A 15,890-nucleotide genomic window follows, 5' to 3' on the forward strand; every position below is an offset into this window, starting at 1 on the left:
ATGCAACAAACCCATTTTGCCGCATGGGGCTCGCCTGAAAGCCACCCTCCCTTTGTTCTGGTAGCGCCTGCTCCTCCAGCTTTGTCTCAGAAGCAGCTGCAGCAGACTGCAGGTTGATCAGGACATAATCTGATCACATCCCCAGTGCCAGATGCACGAAGGGCTCATCTGAATAATTGAAGTAATCACCTAGAGAAGCAATCTACATGGGGAACCTGTGGAGTGCACATGGTCATACAATATCCTCAGTTGGAAGGGACCCACAAGGATTATTGAGGAAGTAAGCACTAGTCTAAGATGGTTTTCTCTCATCTTCTCAGCCTGCTCCACTTGTGTCCAGCACCTCTTGGCCTGGGAGGCTGGTCTTTCATTCAGCTTCTTGCCTAGCACAGATGACTGCAAAACTGGTTGTATCTCAACTCTCCTAACAGCACCTCATATGCAGACTAAAAGATGGGAGACACAAGGAAGGAAAGAAGCAGGATGCGTATGACAGCGAGCTGGCACTGCAGGAGCAAACGACCCTTGGCCAGACACTGAAGCGGCTGGTGCTCAGCCTGCTTCCCCCAGGCAATGTGGGAATAATTTTTAAAGTGCCTCCAAGTGCTCGGATTCGGCTGGCTAGAATTGCCTGTAAAAAGGCAACTTTGCTCACAAACCATATACTGAACTAAAAGAAAACATTAACCCCTTTGCTTGTAAGGATTTGAACTCATTTCTGCCTGCCACAGTTCAAAACGACCACTGAGAGCGGCACTGAGAATAGCTAGTGAAATTGCCTTCTCCCTTCTTTCTGGTTCAAGCTGCAGAGGTCAACCTCAGTTTTTCATATCATCAGAACGGAAAAAAACTAATGTGAACCAACCACTGCCACCTACATTATTTAGAAGGATAAATTGAGACTGTAGCATAAGTCTATATGTCATGGGGAAAAATGAACTTCCCTGGGTTCTGCCATATAATAAAAATGATGTACAGAGCCCTCCCTATTGTTGCATTAGTGCTGGAAATGAGGCTTTGGCTAGACAGAGAAAGCTTGTTTGCAGAAGTCTTGCCACTTACTAAGAAAAGCAGCTGCCAGCTTTCCCCAGCCACGACACTCTCCGGACACTCAACAGCCAAAGCCTACAGAGCACTGCTGCTTAATTCAGGGAGAACATCGAATTTCTACATGCTGCCCGGGAAAAACATCTCTAAGCAGACAGCAGCATGACAGGCAGTGGAGCAGGAAGAAGTTTCTCAGCACTGACAAGATAGAGAGAATCAGAGAATCTAGAAATGGAAAAGACCTATTAGGTTATCTTGCGCATCCCTGGGGGCCAGGACAGGATTGCTCCCTGTTGTAAATGTACTTGTGTTCTGTCCAATCCCATTTTGAATGTGCTGAGTGATAGGTCTTTCACCACTTCCTTAAGGAATTGATGCCACAGCCTAGTTATGCTCTCTGTCAGCAAGATTTGCCTGGAACTCACCATATATTATCCCCTTCTTAATTCCTGCTCATTACTCTGTGGGCACGCACGTGCTGCAGAGTTCACTCTGAGTGCTTCCATCAGGCTTGGTTGGGAAAAGTTGTTTGCTGCAAAACATACCCAAACTTAAAACCAAACCAAAAAAAGTGGATGTCATTGCCCTGAGGAAAAGCCTATCTCTGACTGAGCCCGTAGCCCCGATCAGCCGTCTGGGCTGAAAGCAGAGCCAGATCCAGGTGACAGGCAGTGGTGTCTGCCTAGAAAAAAACTAAGATCCCCAGATAACTCAGCCAAGAACACATACCTTTTTATATGCCCCTCTTAGTCATTTAATACGTATCCCTGGTATTTACAACCTTTATACCTGCGATCATCATGCCTCCTAGATGTTGGTTAGTCAAACTATTTTTTCTCCCTAGAGACCCCAACATCAGTGCTGAAGGGAAAAGAAGATAAGGAGAGAATGAAGAAAATGAAGGCAGAGGAGTTTCCGGTTACATGCTATTACTGCCCATCAGTACTGCAGCACGGACTGATTTCTAGAATGATACTACAAACATGTACCATCCATCAGCAACTGCCTACAAACTGCTTAGGGACATGCATGGGATTCTGGTTTTGTCTGGCTTGGCATGACTATTCAAACTATGGCATGTCAGGAGCAAGACAGACCTCAGAAAGTAGAAGGAAGTTAAAGTAAACCTCTCAACTGAACCAGAAAGAAATCAGTTACTGCAATAAATCATCATTAGACAAACACAGAAATCCTGCAGTATAGCTGACAGCCAGCAGAAAGTGGAAGGATCGTGGTGAACTGATGGCAGTCAGCAGGACTACAGGGGTTTTCTTGAGGGACAGCCAACAACTACATGGTGGATACAGGAACATGTAGGGAATCTCAGGGTACAGAAATTTATGAATAAAGTTAGGAAGCTCAGATATCACTGGGGTCAGAAAGTTGGGAGACATAAATGCATCTGAGCCTTGGTAAAACCTCCCTAAGCGCAAAATATTCCAGGTTCTAGTTCAGTCATCCCATTGAAAGACTGTATCTTCATCTCTTGGAGGGTTCAAGTCTAGGCTGGACAGGATACAAGAAGTCACAGGCCAGGAAGAACTGAGTCCTGATTAGCTCCTTTCCCTGAAGTTCATGGAAGCTGCATCCAAAGACCCTCAGAAGTACAACGAATTCTTTGCTTTGGTTCTTTGCAAAGGACCCGATTTCTATTCCTAGACCTGTCAACATCTCATCTTAAAATCTTCTGTGTCTCTGCAAACCCGGGCTAGGAAGGCTGATGTACTTTTACTCATTACTTTGGGATTTGTGTTGTGCAAGTTGCTGAGTAAGGTCTTGTTCACACAGGATGTTACTGCAGACTTTTCATATGAACTCCTTGAGTGCTCCAGGTGCCTTATTCCTGTTTGCATGGCTGAGTCCTGATGTGCAATCCAATAGCACAGCTTTAGTGGATGCCTGAGGACTATCTACCATCCAGATGTGCATATGCGTAAAGAGAGGAGCAGTGAGCAGCTTGTCTGGGAGCTCTGCAGTGGTATGTATGCATTGGAGTGAAATGTCTCTCTGCTCAGCACTGCTCAACCTCCACTGCCTCCGAAGCACTCAGAACCACAGTGGGACTCCAGCAGAAGAGGTGCAGCCATTCCTCACCACACTGCAATGTCATGTCGCTCTCACTTGTGGCTCAGATCTGTTCCCAATAACACATCTCAGCTTATTGGAGAGCTGACAGCTCCTGAAAAAAATACCCTGGCGGCTCTCCCGTACCGAGGAGAATGGTGACAAGGCAAAGCTTTCTGAGTCTGATGGCAGAAGATGGCCTTGCTGACTGGCAAGCATCCCTTATAGGTTCTTTACTCTGTGCCGGTATCTCCTTGCCAGTCCCTCCCCTCCTCTCCTAGCTTTTTCTTCTGCTCTTTAAACTCAGGCACAGACGGCAGCCCCGTTAGCAGCTCTCCAATACACTTATCTATGCAAATATACTTGTGCTCAGGCAGAATCATTAGTTGCAGTGACAGTGGTTAAAAGAAGGATTTAAAAAGTGCACTGCACAGCGCATGGGGAAGGCAGATCCTGATAAGGGCCGCTTCTTGGCAGCGCTGGGTACCGTCGTGCCACGGAGGGCTCGTCATTCTCTCCTCTAGGTGACAAATCAAATGTAGAAAGCTCTGAGCTGCTTTACAGATTGATCCCTCTGAAATCCTGCTCTGTAGCTTGCTGGGTGTTTCGGCTCTCTTCTCCCAGACTGCACCACAGACAGCCAGGCATGGCACCTCTTGGGGGGATGCTCTTCCATCTCTATTCAAGTCGTAGCTCTATGCCCAGCAGTGGGAGCAGCCCCACTCCTCTAGCGGGGCATTCACAGCCTCAGAACCACCTGGCTCAGAGTTGGGGACTGACCTTTGGCCCTGGTTATCAAATCAAACACGCAAACAAACACTCCCATATAAGTACCCTGGAGTCAGGCGAACCATGCTGCAGTCACAGCACTCCTCTGAGGTAAGGACTTGCAATGCAGATGTTAATGATCCCAGCTACGTGACCAGGGCCCTTCCTCTCAGGGAACAGGGCCATTTGGCCCACTCTGCATACCAGAGCATGTGGCTGCCCTAAGCCCTTCCCCGCTCCTTCCCCTTGCCTCCCACCAGCTTCCTTCACAGAAACACTGCCTGACTTTTCCTGAAGTTTCCTCAGTCACCTCTTCAGCCAGCGCTCATGCGGGGGTCCTAATCCCCCTTCCACTAAAAATTCCCTCCCAGAGAAGAATCCTCCTAATAAAATCCAGGGAGCTGTCAGGCAGGGCCCGAGGCAAGTCCAGACCCAAAAAGGACCCATAAGTGTGAACATGGTGTAGAAAGAGACACTGTGAAGCCCTGACGATGAGGGGCTTGGAGTCTGACAACCTGGTTGCTGCGCAAGTAAACCAACACTTGCAGTGGGAGCTGCGAAAAATTGAAAGACACCAAAATCACACAAGAGTCGCTAATAACAAAAGTAAGCATTTCCCATATTCACTATTCTTTGTAATTTATGACAGCAGCACCTCCCAGCTGTTACAGACGATTGCACCTAGCCTACACCAGCCATCAGCACCGCCAATTATGCAAAACAAGGTAAGTACAAATATATTTTCATTGTTAGTGTTCATTACGGTCATTACGCCTGAGAGGCCGGTGATTGGCATGCAAGGGGCTTGTTCTGGACGACAGCACTGCTGAGAAATCACTCTCCTGTGCACCACGGGCAGCTGCTGATGGCATCCGACCGCTGCCATTGAGCCGGACTCAGGCACGGAGGGAGGAGACCCAATGTGCTGGGCAGCATGAGGTCTCCTCTTACTGGAGTTTCAGGATGCTCTGATTTCTCACTAGCAGATACAGGAAATCTCAGGGGATTCTGCGTCAGAAGCAAAACTCAAGCACTGTCAAATGCAGAGTAATGCCTCTGCGTGCTTCTACAGGGACATGAGTCAATCTGAATCCTAACAGCAAGAACATAGCATTACAAACATTCCCAGGCACCACCCCACTCAACTTCCCTCTGACACTGCTCCCGCAAACAGATCTTCTGTTTTAAGTTCTTTTCCTTTCTTTTTTTTTTGTGATTGAAAAAGCTCAGAAAACAAGAAAAAATTCTATCATATACAAAACGCAATCAAACGTACAAACACATGCTCAAAAAGAGACAGCAAAATTCTTTTTGCTTCCTCTAATCTCTTTGGATAGCTTTACGCTCCAGCTTGCAGGATAGCGTCGAAATACTGGAGCTATATTTAAACCAGTTCGCTTGGGACTGGAGAAGGTTTAGCTGCAGCGATACAGAAGTCAGTGCGGGTGTTTACCTGGCATCTCAGACAGACAGCTCCTGACACCCAAGTGAGCTGATCTGAAGTTAAATCAGACAGACCTCTGCTAAGCTGACGTATGCAGGGAAGAAATACTCTTATATACAGGAACCTTAGATATTTCCTGTGGCGACAGAAAAGTAACAAATAAATCTGACTGGAGAGGAAAAATGCCTGAAATGATATTTCTTTACCTCCTTGTGTGCATCCAATCTAATGCCTGTTCAATCCAGCACCCACCAGAAACACCCTGTCCTGCTGTCTTACAGCCTGAGGCTGGAAAGTGCAGCCAGGTTTCATAAAGGTTGAGTGAGTTCAATTCCAGCGAAACGCCAGAAATTAACATCTTCTGTTCTACTTCTAAAATGAGGATGGAGCAGAGCTTGCTTAAACACGGACTTGCTGATCCTTGCTGATCCTATCCATGGGTCATCTTAAGAAGACAGCTATTGTGTAATCTGATGGGCATCTGCCAGCTCCATGTCCTTCTGATGAACAAATTGGGACTTCAACATTAAATAAATATCTGGGCAGTCCCAAAAGAGTAAAGAGTGAAGCTACAAACTGAGATTCTGAATTATAGATGGGAACTCCTCGCATTTCAGTGAAGCCAAAGATGTCTCGGACATAAAGGACCAAATGTCTGGGGGTAAGGTCAAATGAGATGTTTAGAGAAAAAAATCTCCTGTTTTGGAGGGGTGCATGGTAGAATTTCTCATGTCATCCTCTGGCTAACCACACACTGCTACCTGCAAGCGGGTTCTCTGCTGCTCCAGCACAAAGGCCTCGGGTAACACTCAAATCTCCCAAGTTCTCCAGACACACAACTCCTAGTGACATAGTTACAGCAGCAATTAAATCAACCCCAAACCTCCCCTTCCTCCCCCAAACATTATTACCAAAAGAGTTCGTTAAGAGTCATTAGTTCACCCTTCCTTTCAGACCAAATTAATTGATTCCAAAGCATCAAACTTACCTTAATGAGGAACAAGAATGCAGCTGGGTATAGAACATGGCAGAACAGTCACTTCTACATGGACACAACCTCACCATCATAAAAGCACTTTCATCTAATCTGTTGTTATCTTTAGAAATTCAATGACCTCCGTTTTAAATAAAAGGCATTAGGCTGACAGAAATCCTCTGGGAGAAGCCAGAGAGCAGCACGTGGCTTCTGTTTGCTCTCACAGAAATGTCATCTTTGACATTCAAACAGGACACATATATTTTAAATAATGTCAAGAACATTCTTAAAATACCTCATCAGGACTCAAACAGGGGTGGGAAGTGGGGGTGGGGAACTTATGTTTTATGAAATGGATGGTTCTTTTCACAGAGATGTGTTCGGTTCCCAAGCAGGACGTATGGAGCATCCACGCGGTTCTGGTGCTGAGTCACTAATGTCAACAGGCAGGGCGGGTGCACAGCGAGCGCACAGGGAGGCCCTGGGATGGTTGCACACTCGGCGTGCACGGCTGGGAGCTCAGAGCTTGGCTACTTAGCATTCAATCCGTCATTTCATTTTAAGATTTGCAGTAGAAATAGGAGATGAAGAAATAGTTTAAGGATCTTGTAAAATCACAGCTGTCAATCTCCAGCATTCCAAAAGGAGGAATGACAGATATATAAGCCCATTCATATCAAAATATGGTTTGTAGTCTTTTTCCCTGACCCAGATTTGCTACACAGGCAACTTAATGCAAATACGCATCAAACGGCAATTCACATTTACTCTAAAATCGCTTAACAGGAGCTGAAAACATTAACCCCCAGCAACAGAACCAGTTCCAAAGAGTCAGATTATTAACTTCCAGCAGTGATCAGGGAAAAGGGGGACAAAAGAGGAGAAAAGGGAAAACTGAACGAATGAGGTCATGTTGATTTGTAGGTGGTAGTCATTCTGTCGAGAAATCCAGGGGTCAGTCAACAGGGGTAACCAAAATCACAAGAGAATTCAGCAGGGCCTGAGCATGTAACGCTGATTAACACACTAAAGTTAATCTAAAGGGACAGCTTTGAGCGTTTAGGCTAGAAAAGACAACACTCCAATTGGAAAGTCATTACTGGTGCATACAGGCTGTGAAAACTAGCCAGGGACTGCACACACTGGGCTGTCAAACCAGGAGCGGGTTTAATTAATGAAGGCTTAAAGCAGCCAGATGTGCTTCTGATTCATCTATTTAAAACAAATCTTTGGGTTGAAAAGCAACACTGGCATGTCTGGCTCAGAAAGAGGGGGGTCTAGGTCACTGTTTCTCTCTTCTGCCACCACATTAGAGGGTTAGCACACTCAAAAGGAAAGCACGAGGAATGCAAACAAAGGTGCTTCTTATCCCAGAGCCAGATTTGTTCAAACTTCAAGAATTTATCTCCTTCTGATTAGAGCTTCGTGCCCAGCAGCAGCAGCAGATGGGAATTTGACCGTTCTCTTGTGAAAATGTTACCTCCTTACACTTACACCAAAGCAACCCACCTAAAACCCCCAGACTCAAAACCTCAGAGGCCACAACTGCACGGGAAGCTCAGAGACTTGCAGGAGCTGCAGGAGAGACGTCAACCCTCCTGTGGTGGAGGCCAGGGACCATTTTCCAGTTTGCAAACTTTCCGTTGAATAACCCCCTTTCAACAGTGCAGAATCGCAATGGATGAGTCTACAAGAAATCACGCTAAAAACCAACCAAAATAAACACACTAGTGGGAGAGTGCAGATGAGCAAGAGCGCTGGCAGAGTTAGGGCTGAGAGTAAAAGCTGGAGATGAGAAACACCGGAGGAGAAGGGACAAGGCAGACAGGAGATGGAGTGACGTGACAACTGGAGGCACATTTCAGCATTCTTACCTCTGATCGGTGTACCACCTGGTGAGGTAATTTGAATGCAAATAAGATTAGAGAGAAGCATTAGTACAAAGAGGAACGGAAGAAAATTATAACTAAAAAGCAGAAAGTTTTTTTAAAGCTAGAATTTGTATTAGCGCAACAGGAATAAACAAAAAGAAACTGATGTGCAATAAAAGTCAGAGTGACGCTCTCAGGAGGTTAGTAAAGCTCATCACTTCCAGAAGTGCAGCATCCAGCCCTGCATCTTGCCACTAAAGCCACCACGCTCATGAACGGGGGCCGACCTAAGCTGCTGAGGTGGCGTTGCTGGCTGGCCTCACCACCTGCATTCACCCATACCACTGTTCAAGCAGTTGAGATGGAGGACACGCTGGGAAGATGGTGCAGTGCCCCTTCATTCCTCACCCAGAACAAAGAGGGGTTGTCCTGGGGGCTGTGTGACAGTGAGTGTGCTGGGCAGGAGGGGTGGAAAGCACATGGTTGCGGGCGCTAGGTGCAATTTTGCTTTCAGGTTAGAATGACCAGTGGGACAAAATCTCCTTGCTTAAAGAAGTTAAACTAAGGAGAGAGTGTAACAAATCAGTTTTGAGCTATTCTCCAAATTCACATAACCCTCACATCAAGCTCCCTCCAGCAAAGAACTGGTGTCATGCAAAATTAACTTTACATACAGAAATATTTTGAAATGAAGTATTTTCTGGTAATGTAACAATACCACATTAGCCAGACCTCCATTGTTCCTGCCTAATTTGGATGTTAGCTGGAGAAAGGAATCCCTACCCTCTTTATAAGGCACTGGAGATAATTTTACATGCTATAATGAGGAGTATCTTATAAGGAGGGCTTTTCTGGGAGTGAGGTCAAGTTCTGCTGTTGCGCTGATCTGTAAAGGTTTGTTTTATGAGGTCAATGTGTTTAGCAAGTGGAGAATCCACCGGTCAGTGTCTTAAGTTCAGCGTACGATCAACAACGAAGTACGATTGAAGGGGAGATGCTCCAGCTGGGCAAATTGGCAGGGAACCCTTTCAATCCCCACTTTTGTCCCCTTGGTCTTATTTTGCACATATGAAGGCTGTTAGTATAAGGGAGAGATTCATGCAGATTGAATCTGTAGGCAGTCCATGGTATGTGTTGGTTTTATGCAGATTTGTAAGATCTGAATACCAAGCACTTACCAAAGAAAACTGAGGAGTTTAAACAGACAGAAAAACAGGGTTAAACAGGACACAGTGTGTCAAATCATGTTCAGTGTATTGATTAATAAATACCAGTTTGCATACAAGAGTGTCGTATATCTCAGATTTACAGCTCATTCCATTATCCACAACAATGATCACCCAATGGGAAAGAAAGACAGAAAAGAATTTCTGTAAATACAAAGAAGGTATATTTTAAGCATGTTTAACTTGCCTGTTAAAAAGTAATTACAATATTTATACTTAGTCTTTTTCTTTCTTAACTACCCTTCCTTTAGGCAGAGTCCTTTCTCTAAGCAGAGGCAGCAATTCAAACTACTCATTTTAGCACTTTCCTCTGCCAAGATGACATTACCCCATTTTAACTTTATGTCTGGATATATTTTCTGACGCTTTCTATCTACACATGACTGAAGCATCAGGGAAGATTTTGCAGTGACTGAAGTTGTGGGTAATCTTTCTCTTGCAATAATAAATCTGCTGCTTATTTATCCATCTTAGTAACTACTGCTACCTTTGACAGAACAGTTATACCCAGAGATACTCGCATGGAATAGCACAGCCATGGAAAACAGGGTTATTTCTCTTTGTCTGTTTGGAAAGTTTGCCAAGTGATGTTTTTGTTCTGTTTGGTCTAGGACCTCCCTGCTCCTGTCCCACTCCCTGCCTGCCCCTCCGTCCTTTTCCACTATTCTTAGAGTTAAGAAAAGCATCACCACAGTGTGTCACTTCCCACAGGAACAGTGCGATGACTTTGAGCACAAGCCCAGGGGGCAGAAAATAGGACCTCCTTCTCTGTCATCTGGCTGAAACAGGGTTTGTTGTTCTGCCCTAGAACTGAAAAGATTTGCAGCAAATCTTTAAATCTACTCCCTGTAGAGGCTAAACCCTTTCTCTAATACACAACTGCCTACACAGAGCTCGAGGAGCAACTGCGTACTTGAAGCAGATTCCCAAAAACGTAAGTGTGACCAGCTCATTTTTTCCTGCATTAAATCCCAATCCTTCTGGCCTCTGAATGTAAGCCAACCCTTGTGGGAGCAGCACAGAGGCTTGCTGTATTTAGCACAGTGTTTGTTCTGGGTCTCTCTCACCTTGCCAAAGTTAAGGCATTCACTCTTCACTCAGAGGACACAATTAGACAAGGTATGGACCCCAAATTTGCTCCTCCAGAAGGAATAAAAGTTTCCATTCGCCCTTTGCATCATATGGCGAATTATCTTTGTCTGTTGTCCTTTCAGGGTGTTCCTCAAATGGACCAAATCACAGCACAGAGGCCACAGACTGTCAACGTAAAAGAGTCCATCAAGCGATGGAGTCACCATCACTTGAATGGTTACTGAAGCCAGGTTACGCCCCGTGATCACCACAACCGCTTTAGGCCAAGGGCACCATAAGATCAAACTTCAAACCCAACTCCTGGTGTTTGAAATGTCTGAAACAAGGGAGGAGAGTTTATTTCCTCTTCACAATAACAGACGCTGAATAACACCCCATACTTTCACTGCAGTCAGGAAGGAATGCTGAATCAGACATCACCTGCGCGTTGGAAACACACAGCCAGGTGCCCAGAGCAAGGCAAAACCTAAGGTGATACATTGGAAAACCCCATGGGATTCTTTGCATCAGTATTTCCTACTGTGGAAGAGAGACTCTGTTGGAGAAGGGACTTCACTCTGCTGACACAAACTCATCCCAGAATTATCAACACACCACTGCCCTGTAGGAACCTAAACCACCAAAAAGTCACTCCAAAGTGACATCAAACAGAGAAATCAAGGCTCTTGCTGGCGACAACGGGATACTAGGGCAGTGCAACATTAAATCCTGCAGAACTCTGACAGTGCCTTCGGCTACTTCCTAACATAGTTTTAGGGGAAAACATTTTTAGAAGTGAACACACTACAGAAAAAAAATGTGTCTTTGCCACTATTTGCCACAGGAAGTCTGTGTGGATCTCATCACTGCTGTGTGCGCCTCACACAGAAAGACACAGATATGCAGTATAGATACTTCCAGGATATAAAATTACAGCTGTCAAGTGGTTGGCCACAATATTGCTGAGTCCTTTCTGAGAGAACATCCATCCTTTTGTGGGTTTCTTGATGATTTTGAATAGTACTCCCCAATCCCTATTCTTTTGGGTGCTCCTTACACATTCTGGCCTGTGCTGATGCCCATCTGGAGTCTCAGTACAAGAAGGACATTAAGGTGCTGGAGCATGTCCAGAGAAGGGCAACAAAGCTGCCGAAGGGTCTGGAGTACAACCGTTATGAGCGAGCGGCTGAGGGAAATGAGCTTTTTTAGTCTGGAGAAAAGGAGGCTGAGGGGAGACCTTACTGCCCTCTAAAAATGAGGTTGTAGTGAGGTGGGTGTTGGTCTCTTCCCCCTCAAGTAATAAATGATGGGACGAGAGGAAATGTCCTCAAGCTGTGCCAGGGGAGGTTTAGATTGGATATTAGGAAAAAAAATCTTTACTGAAAGAGTGGTGAATCATTGGAACGGGCTGCACAGAGGAACGGCGAAGTCACCACCCCTGGATGTTCAAAAAGATGTGGCACTTTGGGACATTGTTTAGTAGACATGGTGGTGTTGGGCTGATGGTTGCACTTGAGATCTTAGAGGTCTTTTCCAACCCTAGTGATTCTATGACATGAATATCTTCTGCTAGGTGCTGACTGCTGCCTATTACCAGTGAAGCAGAATACAACCATCATTGTCATTTCACTGGAACAGGCACCGCCTCATTTTTCAAGTCTGTTCTGTGTAAGTTGGGTACTCCTTTTCTTTCCAAATATGCGGTGCTCCTACTTACAGGATCAAGATTAAAATGAAAATGCTTGATGGTAACTCTGAGAGCATAAATGCAGCAAGACGATCTGGTGAGCCAGCTCCCGCTGCTTCTTTTGTTAGAAGTACCTACATTTTTCCAGAGAGTAACTGAAGTCACCTGCAGAGCCCTCTCCAATAGCTTACTTGCCGTTAGTTGCTTGAAAGCCACACTAAGGTCTAGAGCATGGTTCATAACTCTGTAAAATTGATGGTGATTAAAACAGAATGATACTTGTCGTAAGATCAAGTTCTTTACTACATGAAAGACGATGATGCTCCTTGAATTTCTGGAGTTTCCTTAGATAGCAAAAATACCTTAACATTTGAATATTTGTTTATTCTAATTTGGCATTTTGTTCATAAGTTTTCTGAAGAACAAGGTGGAAGAGCAAGTCTTCAACTATGCAATTCACTGGAAGCACTCAAGAGCTTTGAGAGCACGAATACCATCAGAGTTGCTTTGAAGTCTTAAGGAGCATGTGATACAAAAATCTTTAGAGAAGAACTGTGAAGCATCAGTGCAATCTGTTCTATATCTGCTACATCATCAACTAATTTTAAAACATGGTTAGAGGTGTAACACTGACCCTTGCTGCCAGAACTCATATGTACATCACCTGCAATACTACAATATCCAGACAGTTTCAAAATCAGTTCAGGAAAACAGGTTTTAAAATGAGTTAGCATGCTGGGAGGCTTCCCAGCCCAGAGCTGGCCTTACATCGTGTGTCGATGACTGAGAGGCAGTGGCTGAGGGAGAACAGGGAGTTGTCCCGAGACACTGCATTCGCAGAAAAGCAGCCTCCACAAGAGGTGGGAAATATTAGCAAGACAAGCAAGGGAGAATTCTGCTACAACCAGCACGAGTCAGAGACCTTGCTTTTGCCTTGATCTGTGATAATGGAGATGAAAACCTGTATTTATTTGTGTTCTCATCTCTAGAGCAATTAGCCGAACTCGTACTGGCAAAACTACCCAAGAGCTGGATTTGAAAAAGAATTAAGCATTACTTGGGAGGAAACATCTATGTATTGGGAGAAAGGGGAAAAAAGCCCTCTAAATGTAATGAATTACTCTAACTGTCAGATGTTTTAATGAGAAAAATGCATATACACACAGAGATGTAACTAGCAAATTGGGGACACTGGAATACAGGACAGATTTACAAACTGTGTATTTGCTCCTACACTAAGACACCAGTCCTCTGGGGTTAAAAAACACCAAGATGGAGACTTGGTTGTCTTAAAGCACAAACTCTCTAGTACCTTGACAGAAGATGAACAGTCCTCTAGAAATTGATGTTCAGAGTCCCCTTGAGCACATTATCTTACTGTATGCAAGTTCAAAGACCTGCCTGAAGCCCCCAGAGCACTGCCAGCACACCTAACTGTGAGTGTCAGAAGAGAGCACCTTTCCCAAACATGCTGCTGCTTTACCTCTGACTACTTATTCTGCACTAGGTGCCTGAAGAAATGAAATCAACCCTCAACCTCCTAATTCAGACTCCAAAGCTGCTTTGACCTTTATGACCTATATTTAGTACATCCGAATAATAACTTACTATATACTTGCTGAAGGTTGGACACTCTATATGTGCAATATTGGGCTCACACCATGCTGTAGCTATTTTAACTATATTACATCTGTCTAGCTTTTATTGGGTTTTAATTAAATGAAATTAAATGAGCATATATTTAGATTGAGATAGTATAAACTGACGTTCATGCAGATATGCCAGGCTGGCTGTAAGATATGATCTTAATGGAGCAGAGACTTTGCAAACTATTAAACTCTCCCATATAATGAGCTATCTATTTAAATACTCTTTCCTTTGAAAAACAGCTCTGCCCCACTACGGCGTAGTGCTGGAGAGCTCAAATAGCACCTTGCAGAATGGATCAGGGGTTGCCTAACCCACCACATTACTTACACATGGTGACCGCAGTCAGGTACGTGGGACTCGGGCACTCCAAAGTGCAGACCCTACTTTAGATCAACTTCAAATACAGGAAAAAGCCACAAATGCAAGCAAGGGTTGAATTCCTGGCCCGTGAGAAACAGTAAACTTCTTGCTCCCCACTCATGCCAGGGCAGAGCAGAGCCTTGGTGGATCTTGGCGTTGTATCACCAGGTCCCCGAAGATAAAACTTCACTCATTTTTGGAAGTCTCTTGCACTGAACTGTGGAAACCTCCCTTACTACATTACAGAGCTAATCAATTTCTTTCGTGAGTCTGAGGATGTGTGCTGCTCATTGATTTCTAAAAGGTTCCCCTGACACCTCCCTTGGTAATTACTGTGTCTTCAGCAAGCCGCCAGCTCCCGAGTTTGAATCCCAGGTGAAATATTCAATTGAGATGTTGCTCAAGAACAGCAAATAGGAAGCAAAACTTGGACACAGTGACAGGGTTTACTAGTTTGTTTTTAAACTTTCTATCTTACTAAACTTGTGAAGCAGCTGGTGGAGAGGCAGCCAAGTGCCTGCAAAAAGGAGGCTGGAGAACATACAGCAAGTGCATCAGGAGCTGCCTTGCTGCTCATTTATGTTAATTTCTGATGCTGATTTAGTCAGTTATGAAGTGAAACACATCCATGTGCACTCTCCTAGTGCTGCTTCCTAAAGCTCCTCAGAATAATTAACAAGTGTGATATTTTCTTTCAGCACAAACAGATCAAGATTAAACCATGTTGTGGGGGAGATAAGCTAAAGGTCACTGGGAAATTTCATAAGTTATAAATGCATTAGTATAATTAGCGCTCACTGCTACATCAAGGTGGGATCAGGAGTGCCAGGCTGGGTTCTATTTCTGATGAGAGTGATGTCTCATTACCCACTCCCCCAAGTACAAGCCTACTTCTAATCATCAAGCATCATCAGATTTATGCAGAGGGCTCCTGCTATGGGGAAATGTGTCAAGACGTTCACCTTGCTAGGAGGAAGATGGTGTTGCCCTGGCAGCAGCACTCGTAACAAATGGGTTTTGAGTGCCCAGAGACACATCATGGCCAGACAAGGCAGTCTGCTTCTTACTTAAGCGTGAGACCTTTCTAGACCAAATTTGTTCCAGCTCTGTTTCCTTCTGTACTTTGCGTAGGGTCCTGTGGGCTTTTTTTTCCCCAGACTAAAGCTGCTGTGCGTTGTTGAATAGCTATTGCAAATCATACTGAGGAGCTGCACTTCATCAGTGAATAAAGCAGCGTTTTATTTTCTTTAATTCTCTACTGGGCCTTAAAGTCCTGGGAGACCAAACTGTGCAGTGAGAAAACAAGAGTTCTTTGCTAAAATGAGTGCATTCTTAGCCACCCACAAGAACTAACTGTCTGTATTTCAAAAGCTATTATTTGGCTTATCAAACAAAAATATCCAAAAGAAATGGTAGGTCCACCTTTCTTTGGATTCCACAGAATTGCTGCTTCTTTGATTTTTCTTCATTCTTATGGTGTCACATAACAAGAATGATAAAAATCTCAAAAGAAAGCAGACCAGAGTCGTACAAAAGTCTATGTAAGGAGTGAAGTAGTACATGACCACCGATTATAAATCTCAACCAGTATCTCATTGTCTTGGTTTGAGCTGCGGTCCTATTAAAGATATCTGAAACCTGTTGAGTTGGTAGTGAAATGTCCAAGCCTACCAAGGATTTGGGGCAATGTCAAGACGCTCTACCGAAACAGGAATCCATGTGATGT

General features: G+C 44.6%; 1 protein-coding gene across 20 annotated transcripts in view; it reads right to left on the reverse strand.

The window, feature by feature from the left end:
• The window catches only part of PTPRF (protein tyrosine phosphatase receptor type F), a 405,229-nt gene that overhangs the window by 98,605 nt on the left and 290,734 nt on the right, over positions 1-15,890 (reverse strand). For 13 of the 20 annotated variants that reach the window (XM_054072544.1, XM_054072562.1, XM_054072557.1 and 10 more), the window contains one exon: positions 8,174-8,191. The exons of the other annotated variants lie outside the window; for them this stretch is intronic. In XM_054072544.1, coding sequence (XP_053928519.1) covers positions 8,174-8,191 — 18 coding nt within the window. The remainder of the gene's footprint in view (positions 1-8,173; positions 8,192-15,890) is intronic. 20 annotated transcript variants of the gene reach the window in all.

The sequence above is a fragment of the Cuculus canorus genome, chromosome 8 (genome assembly GCF_017976375.1).
Source record: "Cuculus canorus isolate bCucCan1 chromosome 8, bCucCan1.pri, whole genome shotgun sequence".
In the NCBI taxonomy this organism is placed as follows: domain Eukaryota; kingdom Metazoa; phylum Chordata; class Aves; order Cuculiformes; family Cuculidae; genus Cuculus; species Cuculus canorus.